Source organism: Bufo gargarizans, chromosome 3 (genome assembly GCF_014858855.1).
Source record: "Bufo gargarizans isolate SCDJY-AF-19 chromosome 3, ASM1485885v1, whole genome shotgun sequence".
NCBI classification, from domain to species: domain Eukaryota; kingdom Metazoa; phylum Chordata; class Amphibia; order Anura; family Bufonidae; genus Bufo; species Bufo gargarizans.
Window position 1 is genome coordinate 363,921,851 of NC_058082.1, and position 23,116 is coordinate 363,944,966.

The window sequence follows — 23,116 nt, forward strand, 5'->3', positions numbered from 1 at the left end:
ACTGCAAAAAAACGGAACAGTCGTGTGCATGAGGCCTTAGGGATACACTAATTCATCACACAACTGTGCAGAGTACAGAACATTAATTAGGACATTTACTTAATGGAGGTATGGTAGATCTGTTGCCACGTTTGTATGAAAGATGGCCAAATTCTGTAAGCAGTTGCCACAGTTGCCTCCATTCTGTACAACTGCTTGACATTATTTAACCCACGGAGGGACTGATGGGGACGATAAGTATTTAGCTCCTACTAGCAGATACTACAGTTGTTTGTTAACTTAAATGTCCGCTATCTGCATTACCGCAGGTCGTGGATATTAGCCGCCTGTGTCTGATAAAGAAAATAGCAGGCACTGCGTTGCTTTGGCGCCCGCTCCACTCGGAAGTGGGCGCCATCTTTAAAGACCCATGTGGAGTAATAGTACGTCACATGTCGGGAAGGGGTTAAGGTTTGGACAGTTACGCCAGATGTGTAGACATGTTCCAATATCCTTGTTATACTTCTCGCATACCTTCGGGATGGATGGGAACCATTTAGGAGTTTCAAATGGTGATGGTATCTCTATTGAGTTCTACAAGACCATAGCTCCCCTTGCTTAGTAACCTATTAGAGACTGAACTTCAAACACAGTCGATTTATCCTTAAAACACAACATAGGGCAAGCTCCAAGACTGCCTTCACCCCCACTCTACTATCCCCACCATGTCCCTTACATAGAATTTAATGTGTTAATGCTACAGTTTTGAAATGTTCTCTCTTGACCTACTGTACAATAAAATAAACTATTGTAACCCAATCAGATGCCAGGTTAGAACCACAAATTGTGGGACCTGTAGCCTGAGGAGTCCCCACCTGTACTTATATCAATCTATCATTTCTACCCTGCTATAATAGCTTTGTACATCTATATTTTTCAGCAGCAGGACTTCATTCACACTCCTATTTTCTGCACTTATTCCTACATTAGCATTCAACATTGTACAGTTACTCAATGATGGCTACCACTGCAATGTGTTCAATAAAAGATTTTCGAAAAGAACATTGCTCTTAAAGAGTGTATCTGGTTCTTTAATTCTAATGGCCTACTTTAGGATAGGCCATTTTAGACTAGCGAGTCTGACTCTAGGCAATTTACTCAGTGAAAAGTCCCATTGATGTCCAATTTAGGCCTCTTGCACACAAACGTGTGCACCCCGTGGCCGTGCTTTGGCCCAAAAATTGTAGGCTGCAATGCATGAAGACCATGCGTCGGGCAGCGGGTCGGACCAGTTTAACTTTAATGGGCCCGCAATCCGCCCATTTTGCAGAACGGAAATATGGAACGAAACCCCACGGAAGCACCCCATAGTGCTTCCACAGGGTTCCGTTCTGTGCTTCCGTTCCGCATCTCCGGACCCATTCAAGTGAATGGGTCTGCATCTGTGATGCGGAATGCCCACGGAACAGAGCCAGCGTATTGCAGATCCGCAAATACGGTCCACAATACGGCCACAGAGCGCACACGTTCGTGTGAAAGAGGCCTTAAGCTGAATTTTAGCTTACTGGTTGTGGAATCATCATCATCATCATCTTCTTCATCTTCCTCTCTGTACAGTATAGGCCCTTCGGAATCACTGTCGCTAACACCTTCATCTTCATCCTCATCCTCCTCCTGAAGGCATGGTGGAATGTAGCTTGGTATTACAGTAACATCCCCAATATAAACCCTTGAGGCATGAGAATGTCCTCCTTCTGGAGACAAATCCTCCTCCCCGGTGCTAACTTCTTCGTCGTCGTCGTCATCATCAGGCCTGGAAAGCAATTAAAAAAGGGACCTGTTTCAATATAACAGGAAAAAGGTAGACAACTGCTTCTCTCAAGATGACAATGGTGAATAGCTGATTGTCCATTCTAAATTTGAATCTAGGGCTGCAGTAAACAAATATTTTAGTAATCGAGTATTCTATCGATTATATTTCTCGATTCATCGAGTAATCTAATAAGAAAAACCTTCTTAAAATAGCGTACGTAGTTACGTTTTTCTTTATAAAAACAATATTTTTATTTCTTACAGTGTTGGTATGGTATAGCAAATAATTGTACACACATGTTGGCTTGGCTGTATATAGTTATTGGTTTACTTTGGAGGGGTTAATAGAAGCACCTTGGCAATGGGCATGTATAAAGTTATTGGTTTGAAGGGGTTAATAACTATACATGCCCATTGCCAAGGTGCTTCCATTAACCCCTCCAAACCAATAACTTGTATAAAAGTTATTTGTTTGGAGGGGTTAATGGAAGCACCATGGCAATGGGCATGTATAAAGTTATTGGTTTGTAGGAGTTAATGAAAGCACCTTGGAGGTGCCTTCATTAACCCCTCTCTACACCAATAACTTTATACATGCCAAGGTTGTGCCTCCATTAACCACTCTCCATCTGCCTTTCAATATCAATATACAGTGAGTGCCCCCGATTCCCCCCTCCCCTGGCGTGCCTCTAGTGCTGTTAACTTAAATTACCTAATGGCACTGGCAATAGTGAGGAGGGCGCAGCCGCAGACACATGGAGACAGTCTTCATCCCAGCACGCACTGGGACCTTATATGATGTCACAGACACATCGTTAGCCAGCGTGCTGACGACGTATGTGCGCAACTGCGCATTACGCAAAGTCCTGCCTGTGGGGCGGTGCCATCTCTGAACTCCGGAGGACACGGAAGCGGTGAGTGAGACGCTTAATTTCACTCCCGCTCCGTGATCACGTGATGTAAACGATTCCTCGATGCAGGGAAACTGCATCAAGGATTTTTTTGACTCTATTTAATCGAAGAATCGTTTCAGCCCTATTTGAATCCCCTGGTGATTAGCGGTTATCAAACTAAAGAGGATCTCCACTTTGGACAATACCTAATTTTTAGAAAGCTTCCATGATGAAAGACTAATCGCTGGGGTCCCAGCTGAGGGACATTTGCAATCAACTGTAATCTGTAGGGAAACTTGGTAGTAAGTGTTCAATTTGACTGCAGTGCCTCAACAGGAGAAATTAGGTTCTCAAGTTTTATGTAATGCCAAACTAGACAAGTGCTCCAGAGTAAGAGATGCTCGCCACCACCCTGTTAACCTAGAATTCCCTAAAAGGGTGCACAAAATTTGGTTTCTAATTCGGACACCACTTGTAATGAGTGACTATGTAATATATGCCAAGTCCTCCACCAGAATGGGAGCAGCTCAACAAGTCCCTAATAATGATGGGTCTGTGCATACTTTTCCCTGAACCATGGTACTAAACCTGCAATGTGACTGTGATATGAAACCCCCTTTACTTAATGGGCACTGAATTCTTCTTTCATATGGACTTACACAGCAACAAAATTGCATATTATTAATATACATTTAGAAATCCTAATCAGATTATGACAAATGTAATGTATAGATGAAATACCCAATAAACCAGCAAAGAATGATGTATGTGAAGGAAATATGGGAAAGAACAGTCAAAGGAAAGCAAAAACTCACACTTTAAGAAGCTCTATAGTGACAGGCAAGGATCTCACTCGTGTTTTCTCTTCAGCCGTCCCCAATTCATTGGAAAAAAACAAAAGGGAGTGCGCCCGCTGGGAATTATCCAACGTGGGCACCGGCTGTGGACTGTTGAGAGCCTGTTGAATGCGAATGTGAAGAGGCAGTACAGACACGTCAGGTGGCATCTCTCTTTTTTCCTCTTCTGCACTAGGAGGAGGTATTTCTGTTGGAGGGGGATCTTGAGGGGGCAAAGGCTGCAATTTGGGTGACTGAGGAGGAGGCGTTGGAGATGGTGGGGAATGCGCTGGAGCTTCATTTGCAAGGTGAGAAGGCAGTGATAAAGGTCGAACAGTTTTTTCTTTGTTGCTCACAGGATCTGTAGAAGGTGGAAGTCCTCGTTTGGAAGGAAGTGGTGGAGAGGGTCGAGACCCAACAGGTGTGAGGTTGGTTCCCCCAAGTGCCTGGCACAGCTCCGCTAGAATAAAATGTACAGTTATTTTATTAAAAGCCATGAAGTCACCCTTTAACATTTTTTAATCCAGAGCTAGGAAAAGCATAGTATATGTACAGTTTTTCTTGCGTTTTAACACTGAAAAAAATAAATTTACAAAAAATAGTTTTTTTTCCTTTTTGTCGCTATATTCTGACCCCTATAACTTTTTGTAGTTATGTGTACAGACCTGTGTGAGGGCTCATTTTTCGCACAGTGTTTGGCACTTTTCACCAATAGCATTTTGGGGTGTGTATGTCTTTTTGATCATGGTTGATTTAATTTTTTTGTGGGAGGTGAAGCGACCAAAAAACGTTGAATTGATTATTATTATTTTTTTGTTTGCCATTGGTTGCCCATGGGATAAATATTTTTATTTTGGGGAAAGGGGGAGTGATTTGAATATATTTTACACTTTTTTTTTAAATAGTAATAATCAACAGATTGCTTCTCTCACACTCTAATGCATTGGTGTGTTTGAGATGTACACTGTATTCCTATGGAGCACTGCCACAAGCAGTGGCTCCATAGGAACTAATGTGTGGCACCCTTTTGTCACTCAGGAGGAGAGAGGCTGCTGCACACTGCATCTGGCTCCCCGATCATCGTTGAAGGGCAGCCAGGGCACACCCGGAATTTGATTTTTGCCAGTCCAGATGCCGTAGTCACATTTGACCACAGCATCTGAAAGGTTAAAAGTCCACGATCTGCATTACTGCCGGTCGGACATTAGGCCTGGGTGTCTGCTGATTGGGAGCTCCCTCTGCCTAAGGTGAGTTTTCTGTCTGGCTATGATGCTTCCGCCCTGAATCCTGACCCACAGGTATGTGTATATGAGCGTTGTTTTTCACACATCATTGCAGTTTTTTTTTCCACGCGGGTGAAAAATGCACCAAAACAGATTGCATCCACCCAGAAAAAAACTGAAACCCTGAATGCAATTGCAGACAAAACTGATTGAACTTGCATGTGAAACCATCAGTTTTTCCCTGAACAGATCCTGACACAATCCGTATCGCTTGTGTGAAAGAGACCTAACTGTTGAGATGCCACTGTTGCTACTGACAGCGACATCTGAGGCATTAACCTGCCAGAATTGGGGTTATTTCCTACATGAGCAGTGAGCCGGGTTCCAGCTAACACAGCCAACACCTCCAAGTTAGATGGCAGAGGGCATTCTTTCTCCAAAGTATACACAGCATGTTGATCTCTTCAAAGAGATCTAAAAGCACCACCTCAACATGACCGGTCAGAAGATAAGTATGTTCTAACATGTTATCAGAAGACCAAAAAAGGGCTATGCCTCTTTCAAATCACAGGTAATACAATCCCATTCTATATTCCAATGCATTTCTAAAAGCCCTTCAGACTCGCTCATTAAATTTTCAAGTTGAAACTGAAGGAACTGACGGAGCTCCCACTGGAATTCCACAACTCCTTGGTGCCAAGAATTAGAGTCTCCGCTCAAGAACTGCAAACAATAGTACCGGCTACTTTTATAAAATCTATAAATATGCACATAAACTAGGAAATGGTACATACATAACATGAAGCACAAAAATAGCAGCTCTTCTTTAATATAGTGAGTCAGTTAGCACCAAATTCACTTTCAAACTGCTTGGTAGGGCTGGCTCAACATATCTTTAGCTGCCAAATCTGATCCTTCAATGTGTAGAAAATAAATCTTTTACTCCTTATACAAATTGTCAAGTGAAACAACGGCAGATCTGGGCTGCTCAGAGCACCATTGCTCAAAACCTTTTGGCTCTCTCTCTTGTTTGACTGGCATCATCGTGCATGTGCAGAACAGTCCATTCAGGAAAGTCTGTTCTGCGCGTGAGCTGAGGTTTGCACTAACGGCACTGGTATGGGATCTCAGAGCCAGGCGAGGTGACACAGGGGAAGCTTGGACCTGTTAAACAGGGGGAGGCAAAAGTGTTGAAGTTAAGGTACACCGAACAACTTGGGCCCACCCTCTGAACTTAACAGCTAATTGTCATAAGGATTAAGATGAGGGATGAGCGAATCGACTTCGGATGAAACATACGTCGATTCGCATAAAACTTCGTTAGAATACTGTACAGAGCGGGAGCTTCATACAGTATTAGAATGTATTGGCTCCGATGAGCCGAAGTTATTTCGCGAAGTGGTACCTTGGAACCGAACCAGAGTTCGGGAAATGTTTTTATTGTACAGGAGAAATAATTTTTTGACGTTATTATCCAAAGTCTCCTGAGACGTCACAAATTAATAACATCGGCTCGTCGGAGCCAATACATTCTCCGGTACAGTACTCTAATGAAGTTTTGTGCGAATTTAATGTGAAACATCCAAAGTCGATTAGCTTATCCCTAAGATCATTTTGTGCATATCACGGGATCAGATTTGGAAGCTATGGGTATGAGAATAATATGGGAAGACAGACCTACCAGGCATTGTAGGCAGTTTGAAAGTGAATTTGATGCCGACAAACTGCCTTTAAAGTGTACCTGTCATTTCAGGTGTGTACATGATTAATAACAATGTTATTCTACGACTTTTTAACCCCCAGTTTTCCCTTCTGCAGGCATCACTAATTTTCAATTCTTTCCCAGCTAGTGCTATGATGTCTCCCCATAGAAAGCACATGAAGCAAACAGGGGATTCAGTTCCCATTTGTCTCATTTAAAAGCAACATATAGGACATTATAGAGAATTAGAGTGCAGTATTGATGTGAATAAAGCACTAGGGGTGAGATGTAACACTTAATAGCTCACTAAGTCTCCCACACTTAATATGTCTTTGGAGTGTGGGAGAAAACCGGAGTACCCGGAGGAAACCCACGCAAATATTCGGAGAACATACAAACTCCTTGGTTGGATTCGAACCTAGGACCCCAGAGCTGCTCTTCACTACAGAGCACAGATCCTTTATTCTGCTTTTCCACTGCTGGGGATTGAGTCCCAATTCCTGAATACCAAATCAAGTCAATACGAGCCATATAAAACTGTATGCAGATCAGCCCAAAGTGGTCATAACATGGAGCAAAACATGTTAAAATTGAATTTGAGAAACCAAGGAACAGCGGATTTTTACTAATGCATCAGACCATTTTAGGGCTCAGTCACACAGTCAGTGATTTCCATCAGTGAGTGTGAGCCAAATCCAGGTGCCGCTCTAAACACAGAACAGGTGCAGATCTTTACATCATACCTCATCTCTGTGGAGCCTTCATTCCTGGTTTTGGATCCTAATCACTGATCAAAAACTGCCTGTGTGAATAAGGCCTTAGCAGTAACAAAATCTATACGAAAATGCACTAAATAGTTTATGCTCATGGTTTCTATTGCAGTAGATACATGTTAAAGCACAAGGGGAACTTTAAAATTTCTTACCCATTAAAGGACTGCTGTTCCGGTTCTGGGGCTTAGGTGGTGGAACAGGTGGCTGTTTAGATGCTTGTGGGGGGAGCAGGGTTCTAGGTGCTGGTGAAGGAGTAGTGTTCGGCAAGCGTGCTGCAGACCGAGGTGGCTCTGGTCGTTGACCTTCATTATGATCCTGAGTGACTGAATTAGAGGTGGAAAGTGGTCTTTTTGGAGGAAGAAGTGGCTGCTTTGAGGATTCCCGTAAGGCAAGCGGCTGCTTTGTAGATTCCTGCAAGGCTTCCTGTGCAAGTTCCACCTGAGTAATGGGACGTGGTCCTGTCGAATCTAAAATGAAGGGTTGTTTATTTTCATCTGCCCAAAAAAAAACCACATAAAAAACAGGCTGGAGTAAACCTTACCTGGTCGACTGTTCCTCTTTATACTTTTGTCATCACCTTGTTGCTCAGTGATGGATCCTTGGCTCATATGGCCATTTCTTAAAGGTGGTGGTGACTCAGATTTCACTGAAGCATCTGAAGGATACAAAAGATTAAGTGATTAAAATCAATGCAGCAATTTTTTGTTTATATAGCTCTGACATATTCCACAATGCAGTACACAGAGTACTCATTAATATCAATTCCCAGTCGGGCTCAGAATCTCAGGCACACACAAAATAGGGCAAATTTAACAGGAAGCCACTAAATCCGTCAGCAGGATATAGAACATAAAAAAGGATGGACTCGCTACTTGCCTTCAGGTACTTCAGGTACCTCCACTAGAACACCTCTCTTTATTAGCTCTTCTCTGGGCTTTCTCATAGAGATCTTTCTCTCCAGCACTTAGAAAAGGTAAAACAACATGGTCTTAAGTTGACACAAACCACAATGAATGTAAAAGGGATAAATGTGATCAAACAAAGTTTCTTTTTCCAGATACACTACTCTTGTTCATGGACACAGCAAATGGGTAGGAGTGGTGCTGTATCTGGAAAAAAAAATCCCCTTCTCACAAATGGATCCAGTGCACTCTCTCAAAATCCGTGATGCGGGGTGCACACGGCCGATGCTCGTGTATTGCGGCCCCGTTGCATGCGTGTGCATGAGGCCTTAGACAGGGAAATGCGAGTCCCTTGCAGCCAGTGCATAACAAAGGCCCTAAAGGCATGCTACCGTTAAATGACAATGGCATGGTTTATTACTGAAAGGTAAAAATGCTTGGGTATAACTGAGCAGGCTAAAGCACTATATAAGTGGACAGGTCACATGGTAAAATCCCTAGTGGAAATAAAAGAAAATAAATTGCTTTAGCTTAAAGGGTTTATCTGCCTTCCATTTAAGAAAATGTGGCTGAGCTGTGCTTACACCACATGACCGATGGTTGTGATGTCACTGGCCTAGGGTAAGCGGTGAGAAGGCCGCAGTGCTCACAGTAGCACCAGAACATTCTCAAATAGCTGATCAGTGGGGTTCCCCAGTGTCAGACCCCCGCTGATCAGATGGTGATGAGCTATCCAGAGGATTAGGTCACCAGTTACAGTCGGATAACCCCTTTAATAAAGTTTTTAGTTTATTTTTTTAAGTGTTAAAAAGAATTACACATATACAGCATAGCCAAAATTGCAATAAGCCCACATACAGTGACAAAAACGGATGTGCTACATGGGCACAAAAAAATACAAGTCATGGCTCTTGGAATATATATATAGTTTTCCATGAATCATTTTACAAAAGCGGCAAAACATAAAACCAACAAATCGCTGTAATTGTTCTGACCCACAGAATAAAGCTACCTAGTTATTAATGCCATCTGGCAAACAGCGCAAAATTAAAATACTAAAAAGTTAAAATTAATTAATAAGGGTTCATTCACACGTCCAAAAACTTTTTCCGGATCCGTTCCAGATTTTGCGGACCCATTCATTTTCAATGGGGCCAGAACAGATGCCATGTGCTGTCTGCATCAGCATTTCCAGATCCGCAATTCCGTTCTATTCTTGGCCGCAATTGCGAGCAGATAAACAGCAGACAAGCAGTGATGGGCAGGGTCGCCGGGGTCAGACCCCTGCCAATGAGATGCTGAGGAAAGGCCATCAGTATTAAAATCCTGGACAACCCATTTTAAAGGGGTTTTCTAACTATTACATCCAAGTAACAGCATAGTACTAGGACCAGTGAACACAAACTGCATGAAAATGCCAAACACCAGCTCTAGCAGACTTGGCCTTGTTTCCAGGCCCATGGTGTTGTGCGTCTCACAGGAGGAGTCAGGACCCAGTTAAAGACCAATGGAAATAGTTCAGCACTGCACTTGTCCACTCTTTACTATTGACGACCTATTCTCAGGATAGGTCATCAATATCAGATTCCTGACACCCCCACCGATCAGCTGTTTTGTACGAGCGTTGCTTTCTCTGCTCTGTTTACCTGTTCGCTGCAGAAACTACATTGGCGAGCAGCTGTAATTACAAATATGGCGCCCCCATTCATTTCCATAGGACGGCTCTGTAGCATTCACTTAGACAGAGCCGTCCCATGAAAGTGAATGGGGGTGCCATACTTGCAGTTACACTGATCACCACTGCAATTGCTGCAGCATGCAGGTAAACAGAAAAGAGAAGGCAGAGCTGCTTTCTCTTCAAACAGCTGATCGGTGAAGGTGCCAGGAATCGGACCCCTGCCAATTTGATATTGATGACCTATCCTGAGGATAGATCATCAATAGTAAAAAGCGGACAACCCCTTTAAAAACAGGACCTTTATCCTTGGCATAGTAAAGATACTGTTATTAACTGGACAAGTGTAGTGCTGGCCTACTTCCAGAAGGATCACTGAAGGTTCAAGTACAGAACCTCAGCCAGCCTTTATAAAGTGTCAGCCACAATAATGAAGCCCAACGGCCACTTGGAAACTTGGAATTTGTTCCTTGCACTGCTCCACCCATGACCCAGTTCAGTGCAGGTACTGCAACACAGCCTTTACTGAATTGACTGCAGAGTTCAGTACACAGAATGTATTGCGATTAGGGCTGCAGTAAACGATTATTTTAGAAATCAAGTATTCTATTGATTATTTTTATGATTAATCGAGTAGTCTAATAAAAAAAATGAATTAATAGACTGTTTTCATTAATAAAAACTCAGACCCCCTGCTATCAGTCCCAAACACCCTTCGTTCCTCCCTGTGTGATCAGCCCAAGTGCGTCTGTTCCCCGTTGTGCTAGCAGCTCTCCCCCCCGCCCCCTTGTGCCAGCAGCTCTCTCTCCCCCCCCTCTTGTGCCAGCAGCTCTCCCCCCCCCCTCTTGTGCCAGCAGCTCTCCCCCCCTGTGCCAGCAGCTCCCCCCCCCGTGCCAGCAGCTCTCTCCCCCCCCCGTGCCAGCAGCTCTCTCCCCCCCCCCCGTGCCAGCAGCTCTCTCCCCCCCCCCCCCGTGCCAGCAGCTCTCTCCCCCCCCCCCCGTGCCAGCAGCTCTCTTCCCCCCCCCTGTCAGCAGCTCTCTTCCCCCCCCCCTGTGCCAGCAGCTCTCTTCCCCCCCCCTGTGCCAGCAGCTCTCTTCCCCCCCCCTGTGCCAGCAGCTCTCTTCCCCCCCCCTGTGCCAGCAGCTCTCTTCCCCCCCCGTGCCAGCAGCTCTCTTCCCCCCCCTGTGCCAGCAGCTCTCTTCCCCCCTCCTGTGCCAGCAGCTCTCTTCCCCCCCCTGTGCCAGCAGCTCTCTCCCCCCCCCCTGTGCCAGCAGCTCTCTCCCCCCCCCCCTGTGCCAGCAGCTCTCTCCCCCCCCCCCTGTGCCAGCAGCTCTCTCCCCCCCCCCTGTGCCAGCAGCTCTCCCCCCCCCCCCTGTGCCAGCAGCTCTCTCCCCCCTCCCCCCCCTTGTGCCAGCAGCTCTCTCCCCCCTCCCCCCCCCCCCTGTGCCAGCAGCTCTCTGACGTGACAAACAAATCTTTGTTGCAAAAAATTTGCATGGAGGATTTTTTTGTGTCGAATTACTAAATTCAGTAGAGTAATCGTTTCAGCCCTAATTGTGCTCAACTAACCATGAAGTTATGGCACATCCTAGCAATACACTTTAAATTCATATAATCAGATCACACTTTTGTGACAAGAGTACTTGCGTACTTAGGTAGGATTACCTTCTGAAGTCTCACGAAAGGTATCGCTGGTCTTCCTCTTCCTCCATTTCCATGGTTTGAAGAACCTTCCTATCCCAGAGAACTTGCTTTTTCTTTTGGTAGGTGGAGTTGAAGGAGCTGGGGGCCCCATTGGAGGATCCCCCTCCTCTGCTGGAAAAAGATTTAAAAAAAAGAGCAACTTACTTTTTGTACCTGAAGAACAGATGTCATGAAAAGTCTAGCCCTGGGTGTATAATAGGAATGTTGTAAATCACTCTTTATATCTATATCTTCACCTTGGATTTATGCAAAGTGACATTAATAATGCAATGCATTATTGTTAGAAAAGCTCCAGTATAACTGGTAATATATTCACTTAAATCTCTGCTCTTTCTATGCTTAGGAGTCCAGTGGGTAGTCCTGTCAGTGACTGATAACATTCCATACATGAGTGCATACAGACATGCTTTCCAAAAATTATCCAGCAATAGGTGTCATGGACACTCCCGTGACAGGTGCCAGGAGATCAGAGACACTGGCAACACGTGGGTTAGGCCTCATGCACACGACCGTTGTGTGCATCCGTGGCCGTTGTGCCGCTTTTTTTCGCTGACCCATTGACTTTCAATGGGTCCGTAGAAAAATCGGAAAATGCAACGTTTGGCAGCCGCATCCGTGATCCGTGTTTCCTGGCAGTGAAAAAAATATGACCTGTCCTATTTTTTTCACGGCCAACGGTTCACGGACCCATTCAAGTCAATGGGTCCGTGAAAAATCACGGATGCACACAAGATTGTCATCCGCGTCCGTGATCCGTGTCCGTTTTTTCCTATCATTTCAATGGCAAACTTGACTTAGATATTTTTTTTTCATTTTTCATGTCCGTGGATCCTCCAAAAAACAAGGAAGACCCACGGATGAAAAAACGGTCACGGATCACGGACCTACGGACCCCGTTTTTGCGGACCTTAAAAATAAACGGTCGTGTGCATGAGGCCTTAATCTAACTGGTTCCTTGTGGATCATTTGTGTCTGTGTTGTTTTGGTAACGACCATACCTCTTGCAGGTGTTGTTGGTTTGGTTCTTTAACTTCCTCTATTTATTACTGCTTACCCCTTCTGGAGGTACAGTTTATAGCTTCAGTTTCTGGGCTAGCTGGTTATTGGATCTCGGTTGAGCTCCTGGTGCTGCCTTTGCTCCACGTGAAGGTAAGTGTCGTCCTCCCTATTTGTATTTTGTTTGCTGAATTTCCCTGTCTTTTGGATCTAGGCCTGAGAGAGACTCCTGTTCATCCTTCTGGTGGAGGAATAGGTTGTCTCAAGTCCTGTCACTATACCAGGGCTCTAGATTCCTGTGTATGAACTTTTCTACCATCGAGGTCAGTTCATACAGATAGTTAGTCAGGACTTGGATTAGGGTTGTTCTAGGAGGTGACCTTCTTCTCTACCCTAGTTTCCAGGCCTAGTTCCTGTCCCCTTTCCTCCTGTGCTCGGTGTGGAGTTTCCCTCCCACACCGCATCCGTGACAATAGGAGTCAACGTCCGCATGAGCATGCTTGTGCTTTTCAGGTGCAGCAGCACTCATTCATATCATGAACTACAGGCATGTCAGTCTCTGAGAATTACCTCCCACTGGGCTCCTATGTTCAGAATGTGCAGATAATTAAATGAATAAAATACAAGTTATAATGGAACTTTTCTAACAAACATCTCAATCTGCTCAACTCTTTCTGCTCTATAACATGCTGCCTGCTGATTGGACTGCACTGTCATGGTGACAGGTCACTTTAAGGGGTATTCAAGTTTCCAAAAAACTAAATATAAGTTGTATTTAGCCACTTAACCCCTTCTGCCCATGGCGAGTTTTTACCTTAAAGGGGTTGTCCCATGAAAATATTTTATAGTTTCCAAACCAGCACTTGGATCTGAATACGTTTGTAATAGCATATAATAAAACATTTTGTATAGCAAGTGTGTTATTTAATGCCCCCACCACTCAATTACGAACACATCGACATCTTCCAACAATTGGTCACCAAAGAACTGGAAACAATAAAAATGCCTCCTTCACATGGCAGAAACTTGACTAAAAGTAAATTTGAGGCCTTGAGGACACTGGAAAAGGATAATTCCATTGTCATCAAGCCCTCTGATAAAGGGGGAAATCTGGTGATCATGAATCATGATTTGTATCAGAAAATGTGTATGGATCTACTGAGGGATAGAAGTGGTTATCAGATTTTAGCCAGTGACCCAACAGACATGTATCTATCAGAACTCCAACAAATCCTTGATATAGGGTTGGAGCAGAGGGTTATTGGTAAATCGGAATACCCCTTTTTATTATCAAGGTGTCCGCAGATTGCAACCTTTTACGGACTCCCCAAAGTCCATAAGGGGACTACCCCTCTAAAGGGTCGACCGATAGTATCCGGCATAAATTCCATCACACAAAACTGCGGTCTTTATCTTGATCAGGTACTGAAAGATTTTGTGGTGTCCCTTGCATTATATACAAGGGACACCATGGATTTTCTGAAAAAAACCTGAGTCTCTGGGGATTGAACCTTCTTATCTATTAGCCAGTATCGACGTTGAGTCCTTGTACAGCAGTATACATGACAAGGGTCTCTTGGCTGTCACCTATTATCTTGGCACAAGAGAGAACCATTTCCAGGAACACAATCGTTTCATCCTAACCCTACTTAATTTCATTCTAAGGCACAATTTTTTTCTGTTTAGTGGGCGGTTCTACCACCAGCTCAGGGGGACGGCTATGGGATGCCCTTGTGCCCCCACATACGCCAACCTCTTCCTGGGCTGGTGGGAGGACAATATCGTCTTCCCAGGTCACCCCACTTGGTGGAGTGAGAAGGTGGCCTTCTGGACGAGATATATCGATGACATCTTTGTGCTTTGGAATGGAAGTAGGAGGGAATTTACTGATTTTATAAATTTCTTAAACATCAATGACATAGGTCTCAAATTTACCTCTGAGATACAGGAAAAAAGTATAAACTTCTTGGATGTGACAATACTCAAACAAGGCGAAAAACTGGTCAGCACAATTTTCAGAAAATCAACGGCAACAAATTCCATATTACATTGGGGAAGCCACCACCCCACTCCACAAAAAAGAGGTATCCCAAGGGGACAATATTTGAGGATTCGCAGGAATTGCTCGGGTCTATATGACTTTCATTGCGAATCAAGGAAACTCTACAATAGAATGACCGATAGGGGGTACCCCAAGAGTACACTAAGAGACGCTTTTCAGCAGGCCCTGGCAACGGATAGAGAAACCCTACTTATCCCTAAAACACGTAGGGATGAGGGTGGGGCAGAGACACGTCTTACCTCCACATTTGACATGGCCAATACTGAGATCAGGACCATCTTAAATAAATATTAGCCAATCCTACAGATGGACACAAGTGTCGCCAAAAACATCTCTACTTATCCAAGCGTAACTTATCGAAGAGGCCAGAACCTCAGAGATAGACTGGTACACAGCCATTACACACACCCATCTCCACCACGAACATGACTTGATCGTCGTCCTATTGGGATGTTCAAATGTGGAACTTGCAAAATCTGCCCATTCATCTCCACAGGCAAGTCGATTACATGCTCGGCCACCCAAAAGGTTTTTATCATCCGGGACTTTAATAATTGCAAAAGCAAAGGGGTAATTTACATATGTCGCTGCCCCTGTCCCAAGGACTATATTGGAAAGACCTTTAGGGAACTAAGGAAAAAGGTGGGCGAGCATGTAAACGATATTAAAAACAATAGGATCACACCAGTGGCGAGTCATGTACATGAGTATCACTCAGGGGACCCCCGCTCACTCAGCTTCTCGGCATTGGAACTTGTACCCATGTCTCCGAGAAAAGGGGACTGGGATAACAGGATTCTGCGCAAAGAAGCAGAGTGGATCTACAGGTGCCGTTCGCAAGCACCGGATGGCCTTAACGAACGTTTGACCTTTACCTGTTTTTTGTAAAGTTTCTTCAAACCTCACAACCTCAAATAGAGACATTTGAAGACTCGGGGGTCTCTTTTCTCCATATCTGCCTCTAATTTTCCCAAATACTCACACAAAAGTCTCTAACTGGTCATGGGTACATAATGTACTCAACATATTATATCAAAAGGGCCGTAGCTATATCAGGCCACACCCGTGTAAATTATCCTCTAATTATCTAAATAATAGTTATTTTTTCTGATCAGGCGATTGCATGGATCAATTGTGCACATCTACTGATCAGAATATAGCCTTGAAATAATTTCGTCCTGCCACTGGTTTGCTGTTTTATAAACGTGGAGGGGTTTATATTACCGATGGAGTTTTAGGGATGATGTAAATTAAGAGGTCAGCATAAGTCATATGCTTATGGCTGTCTAATGTGGCACTTTTAATGTGTATTAATATCAAACTAAACATTACCCACACAAAAAACTATGATTTGCCACCCCCCCTCCGCTGTAAACGCATAGCAAGCACCGAATAGAAGTATTCTATTGGAATATTCGGGAGCCAAAATTGCATATATCGTATTTGCGATTATAGCAAGAGGGGAGGACCTGGAGCGCTAGCACATCGCTATCCCGGAAATGACGGAAGCGATGTATGCGTTCCATGGGACCGGAAGTAGCGGCACGTGCGTTCCACCAACCGGACATGCGGCTACAGGTAGAAAAAAAGGTGCCTCCTCGCCTGGGATTTAAATACAGCACGACTACAGGGATGCGACACTGCCCCATCAGACATGGCAGTCCAGACTACAGGGGGACACCTAACATGTAAGTCACCAATAATTGGAAATGTTTTTGAGCAACTCCACTGCATAGCTATAGTATTAACAGTGGGCTATTGTATGATATCTTCCCCTTTTCCCTAGGTGACACCCTCCTCTCTATAGGAAAAAACTTTTGAATCTTCTGTTTCTCCTATATGGCCTGCCCCATCATGGTATCGACCAGGACACAGTAAATATATATAATATTATCTGGTATATTATCTGTTTCTGTCATCCAGTATGATGTTATCTATTATGTTTTAAACCGATCCCCTGATGAACCAAAACGTGAAAAAACGCGTCGGGGCTATTTTCAAATAAAGGGATAAAACACTGATACTAACCACACTATAAATTCCCAGTGCACAGGGCTACATAGGGTAGGTACGGGGACAGGGTGACCCCACCATCAGGGATCATCCCTGGGCAGAGGATTATAGGGCGGGTACAGGGAGAGAACCATCCCTAACACCCATATCTATGTGCCCCACTCTCCGCCCAATTCCCAACCTCAATATATAGTTACCAACGCCCTGGGAATTTAGATATACCTTTACTATCTTTAAGCTATCTATTCTCCTTCACCAATTCACGGTGGTAGCTGGGCAACATCTTGTCCTATTATTATTTTGGACACCCGGTTATCAAAGGGTGTTTATATTTAGGCTTTTTAGACAAAAATCAATAAAAGCTATTTTTTTAAAAAGGGTCCATTTCCAGGTTAAAAATTCATTTATACGGACACTTATACTAATCGTATACTTAATTCTACTATAATTCTTGTGTTATTTAATAAAATGTACAGTGGATATAAAAAGTCTACACACCCCTGTTAAAATATCAGGTTTCTGTGCTGTAAAACAAATGACAAAGATAAATAATTTCAGAACTTTTTCCACCTTTAATGTGACCTATAAACTGTACCACTCAATTGAACAACAAAACTGAAATCCCTTTACCTAAATTATTTTTTTACATCACAGAAACCTGACATTTTAACAGGGGTGTGAAGACTTTTATATCCACTGTATCTCTACAGTGCCACCTGCTCTTTGTTTGGCTCACTGAGATGGCCACACATGCTTTTTTTTTTTTTAATCTTTTTATTTTAGAAATGTTAAAGATCTACATCATTACATTTTGGTATCACAAAACAACAATACAGTAAATACAGTAATACATAGTCTCATCCTATGTTAAATTTCTTTCCTATTTTTTTAACCTCCCCTTCCCTCCCTCCAACCCCCTTTTCTTCCGCGGAGCTACTGTCATTGCGCCTGGTATTATCATTTCAGGTGGCCCCATATCCGCATCCAAGCTGCCTTTTCCCCTGCTGTTTGCCCACACATGCTTAATTTCATCCTTCAACTGCCTCCTGAGCTGCAATAGGGAGAGAGCAGCAGCAAAGACGCCCCCCCCTCTGAGCTGCAGCAGCAAAGACGCCCCCCCCTCTGAGCTGCAGCAGCAAAGACGCCCCCCCTCTGAGCTGCAGCAGCAAAGACGCCCCCCCATCGAGCTGCAGCAGCAAAGACGCCCCCCCTCTGAGCTGCAGCAGCAAAGACGCCCCCCCCCCTCTGAGCTGCAGCAGCAAAGACGCCCCCCCCTCTGAGCTGCAGCAGCAAAGACGCCCCCCCCTCTGAGCTGCAGCAGCAAAGACGCCCCCCCCTCTGAGCTGCAGCAGCAAAGACGCCTCCCCCTGAGCTGCAGCAGCAAAGACGCCCCCCCCTGAGCTGCAGCAGCAAAGACGCCCCCCCCCTGAGCTGCAGCAGCAAAGACGCCCCCCCCTCTGAGCTGCAGCAGCAAAGACGCCCCCCCCTCTGAGCTGCAGCAGCAAAGACACTCCCCCTGAGCTGCCAGCTTGATATAGGCTACTTTCACATGTGTTTTAAACGAATCCTTTCAATAATACAACCATCTGCATCAGTTCAGAATGGATCCGGATGTATTATCCCCAAAATGAACAAGAGGGGTCCAGTGCTAAAACCTCTAAGGCCTCTTTCACACGGCCGTTGCGGAAACATGTGCGGGTGCGTTGCGGGAACACCCGTGATTTTTCCGTGTGAGTGCAAAGCATTGTCATGCGTTTTGCACGCGCGTGAGAAAAATCGCGCATGTTTGGTACGGGTGTTCTGTAGATTGTATTATTTTCCCTTATAACATGGTTATTAGGGAAAATAATAGCATTCTGAATACAGAATGCTTAGTACAATAGTGTTGGAGGGGTTTAAAAAAAATATATAATTTTAACTCGCCTTAGTCCACTTGTTCGCGTAGCCGGCATCTCCTTCTGTCTTCATCTTAGCTGTGTGTAGCAACAAGGACCTTTGGTGATGTCACAGTTATCACATGATCCATCACCATGGTAAAAGATCATGTGATGACTGTGACGTCACCAAAGGTCCTTGTTGCTACACAAAGCTAAGATCAAGACAGAAGGAGGAGATGCCAGGCTGCGCGAGCAAGTGGACTAAGGCGAGTTAAATGATTTATTTATTTTTAACCCCTCCAGCGCTATTTTACTATGCATTCTGTATTCAGAATGCTATTATTTTCCCTTATAACCATGTTATAAGGGAAAATAATAATGATCGGGTCTCCATCCCGATCGTCTCCTAGCAACATGTGTTGCGTGAAAAACGCACAAAGAGGAGCATGCTGCGATTTTCACGCAGCGCACAAGTGATGCGTGAAAATCACCGCTCATGTGAATAGCCCCATAGAAATGAATGGCTCAGGATTCAGTGCGGGTGCAATGCGTTCACTTCACGCATTGCACCCGCGCGGAATACTCGCTTGTGTGAAAGGGGTCTAACTCTGAAAAAATAGATCCGGCCCCATTGACTACATTATGTTTTATACCAGATCCGTCTTTAGTATCCCATAACGCACAAAAAAAAAATGCTGCTTGCAACGTTATTCTGCCCGGCATGGGAACACAACAAAATGGAACGGGATGCATAATGGTGCACTCCGTTCCAGTTTGTTAATGCGTTTTTCTCAAAACCGGAAAGGGAAACGAAGCCTAAATGAATGAGCAATGAATGGAGACATCTCTGGACCCATGTGAGGTACAGGGCTGGTCCTAGCTTTAGAACTTGGATGAATGGATTGGCTCACCCTCCAATCACAAGGAGTGGGTGCTCCCCCTAAAAAAGATATCCCCGATCTTTCAGAATAAATAAACTAAATGAGTAGATATGAGGGGCACACCTACAAATGAAAATCACATGGACGCCAGCCAATACGTATGTGTAATTATTTATTTATTAACACCAGCTGGTCCTAGCTTTGTTGTCAGTGGAATTTCGGGATGCACAAATTCCGCCACTGTGAGTGGGTTCTGATTGGTAAGATTGTCTAGGTTAGCATATCTGCAGTGAATAGATGCTTTTACAAACAACCTCATCATGTAATTGATGGTGTAGGTTGGCAGGGTACAGCACGCTGCCTTTGTGTGGAAGACCGTCACCATGTGTTACACAATGCAGGGAGTGTACTGCACTTAATTAAGGGATTTAACCCTCCGATAGCCATGCAGAAGAATACAATATTATGAAATCCAGAAAAGCAAGTAATTTCTGGGTGTAGAGCATGCGAATATCGCAATGCTGATAACTAAGACAGGCACTCATTAGATGAAACCATCATCCAAGCAGACAGAATAGATCTCATATTCAACCCAGCGCTAGCTGCCATGGCATTCGGGTTGTAATTAAACTGTACCATTTTTTTAATGGATGTTTACACGAGACAGACATAGTTATGGTTGTTAAGTGCTCCAACCACAATCCTATTCCTCCTATTCAGAAGCAGTTCAACAAAAGACAAGACTGCCAGTTGTGAGCCTAAAGTCGTGCAGTAAAGCAAGACCCTTCTGCTTGGATACAAACATTAGGTAGGACAGGGCACTTAAAGTAGTAAAGTAAAACCAAAATATACATATATATATATATATATATATATATATATATATATAAAAATGTAATCAAAACAAAAATAAAAGTAATAATGAGACATTAAACAGTAGGAATAAGAAACTAGATTTAAAAAATAAAAATAAAATAAGATTATACCAAACAAACTTAAAGGGGTTATCAGAGATATATATTTCTTACAATGTGCCTTATAACATACCACATGATACTTTTGTAATATACTGTTTTCAGCTATATCACCAGGTTTCTTCAGCGCTGCTGTGGGTCACGTGACCCCCGATATCACCCAGCCAGCTCCCTGTGATGATGTTTCGTGTACAGATTTATCCCTGCCTTAGGGAGTGGCCTGGCTCTGTACACGAAACGCCAGAGCCTTGTGTGCCCACCCCTCCCTCTGCTTCTAGCCGCTGGCTGGCTCCTGTGAAAGATGGCGTATGCGCGATCCTTACCAGTGCCGGCAGCCTTGTGAAAAGATTCACTGGACTGGTGTGCCCACTCCCTCCCTGTGATCCACCGTTCCCCTGCCTCTGCGTCTGGCTGTCGGCCAGCTCCTGCGCAATCCTTACCAGTGCTGGCAGCCTTATCAAATTAACATTGCCCTATTCCACTGGCCATCAGAACCAAAAGCCACCCCCAGGAACAAAACAACGTATAGCTTAGATATACTTATATATTCGATAGAGAGCTATATCTAAGCTATACCTAAGCTAAAGCTTAGATTAGAGATAGATAGATCTATATATATGGTGACAAAAACAAAAAAATAATAATAAAAGAAAAAAGCCGAATTGCGCATTTTAATAGTTTGGACTTTTCAGACGTGGAGATATGTAATATGTTTGTTTATTCATTGTTTATATATTTTATATGTAAAATTGAAAAAGGGGGTGATTTATACTTAATATTTTGATACTTTAATATTTATTATTTTTACCTTTTTATTTAAAGGGCTTCTGTCATGAGAAATAACGTTATGTTGCTGACTGACATAAGCGATGTTCTAATGTCAGCAGTACATAAGAGTGTGCTTTATAACTCCCTGCCTGCCGCTGTTATGCTAATGATCCTCTAGGTGCTACTCGGGCGTTGCTTCGGCACCTAGAGGCTCGGTCCACCCACCCTTTGGCATGGCCCAGGTCCCATTGATTGACTGTCGATGTTCTCCTCATCGTCACGTAAATACCACGATTTTAATACTGGGGGGGGCGCACTGTGCGGCACCTGAGGGGTTAACTGCCGCTAAGCGCAGCTCCCCGCCAGCACCCGCCTCTGGGATTTGTATTAAAGAGGACCTTTCATCTGGCAAAAAAAATCTGAACTAAGTATCATGATATGTACATTGGCGCCCAGGGATCTCACTGCACTTATTATCCCTGGGAGCCGCTCCGTTCTGCCGCTATGTCCTCCGGTATCTTCAGGGACTTGGTTATACTGGACGGAGTCTGCCCTTGTTCTCCTGGGTGTCTCCTTCTCCCAGGCTGTAGCGCTGGGCAATCGCAGCGCAGAGCTCACAGCCTGGGAAAAAGAGACGCCACGGAGGAACAAGGGCAGACTCCGTCCAGTATATCCAAGTCCCTGAAGATACCGGAGGACATAGCGGCAGAACGGAGCGGCGCCCAGGGATAATAAGTGCAGTGAGATCCCTGGGCGCCGATGTACTTGCTTCAGATTTTTTTTTTGCCAGGTGAAAGGTACTCTTACTTTCATTGGCGGCGCAGTGCGCCCACCCCTCTCTCTGGTGGCAGCAGCAGCACAGCAGGGAGAAGGAGACAGCTCAATGTTTTCCGATACTAGACTGCGCAATAGCGAAGCCAAGTATTGAAAAAAGGCTAATCCTGGTATCGAGGTCGATACCAGGCAAAAGTATCGATTGGGTATTGAAAATTCAATACCCGAAACAACCCTATATGATATATCTACATATGTATATAGAGATGTAGATCGATCTGCAATGTGACAGGAAGATCTTCTGCCTGTGTGAGCTAGGAAATGATGATGTGACTGTTTGTATGCAAGGTTAGGTTGTGCAGTGCAGGGTGAGGGGAAGGGCATTGTTCACACCCACAAATATTCATGAGGGAGAGCTCAGGCATTGTTGTTACACGCCCCCACAGCTTTGCTGCAGCATGTAAACAAAGCAAGAATAACAGAACCATGCAAAGGTGCAAGTATGGGTTTTCTCCTAAGAAATCAAGCTTAACTAATGTATATGTATGTCCTGATGAGTTTTAGAAGTTATTTTTTTTCCCAAAACTCTGATATAATAAAACCCCTATAATAATAATAATAATAATAATAATAATAATAATATATTACTGTTCTATATTATTATATAATTTCCATTGAACTGTATTAATGCTGGATCCGTTACCTAGTGTTCCAGCAAAATGTATCTGGTTTCCCGGTCTGCGCATGCACAGACCTTTAAAAATGCTTAGAAAAATACAGAATACCAGATCCGTTTTTCCGAATGACACCGGAGAGGCGGATCTGGAATTTCAATGCATTTGTCAGACTGATCCGGATCAGTCTACAAATGAAATCCGTTTGCATACAGATTTCCAGATCCGGCAACAGAACTGCCTGCCGGATCTTCACAACGCAAGTGTGAAAGTACCCTTAAAATGTTCCATCCTCAAGCCTAGATTTTAAAAGGTAAATTATAAATATAATATAAATGACGTTGGTTATACTACTGGCATTAGCAATACACCGAGCATAAAATCAGATGTGGATCATGAAAGGAGAGACAGCTAAGGACAGTTACAACTTCTTTCCTTTTTTTAATCTAAACTTTGTTTAGCATAAAAAAATAAAAAATACAAAAAAAAAAACTGAATGTGTGGCTGAACCCCAAGGATCACGCTTTCAAAAGGCTCAACAAGATGGGGGCCTTGGAAGTAAACATCTTACAGAAATAGCAAAATTTTAATAATTGAC

The 23,116-nt window shown here is 44.0% G+C and overlaps 1 protein-coding gene across 5 annotated transcripts in view; it reads right to left on the reverse strand.

Moving 5' to 3' along the window:
• PHACTR4 (phosphatase and actin regulator 4) overlaps positions 1 to 23,116 on the reverse strand; it is a 65,536-nt gene that overhangs the window by 6,741 nt on the left and 35,679 nt on the right. For 2 of the 5 annotated variants that reach the window (XM_044288018.1, XM_044288021.1), the window contains 6 exons: positions 11,461 to 11,607; positions 8,095 to 8,181; positions 7,760 to 7,873; positions 7,371 to 7,685; positions 3,500 to 3,980; positions 1,545 to 1,792 (listed from right to left, as the gene is read on the reverse strand). In XM_044288018.1, coding sequence (XP_044143953.1) covers positions 1,545 to 1,792; positions 3,500 to 3,980; positions 7,371 to 7,685; positions 7,760 to 7,873; positions 8,095 to 8,181; positions 11,461 to 11,607 — 1,392 coding nt within the window. Of the gene's footprint in view, positions 1 to 1,544; positions 1,793 to 3,499; positions 3,981 to 7,370; positions 7,686 to 7,759; positions 7,874 to 8,094; positions 8,182 to 11,460; positions 11,611 to 23,116 lie in introns of all 5 variants that reach the window. The other 3 variants (XM_044288017.1, XM_044288020.1, XM_044288019.1) reach the window with 2 other exon arrangements.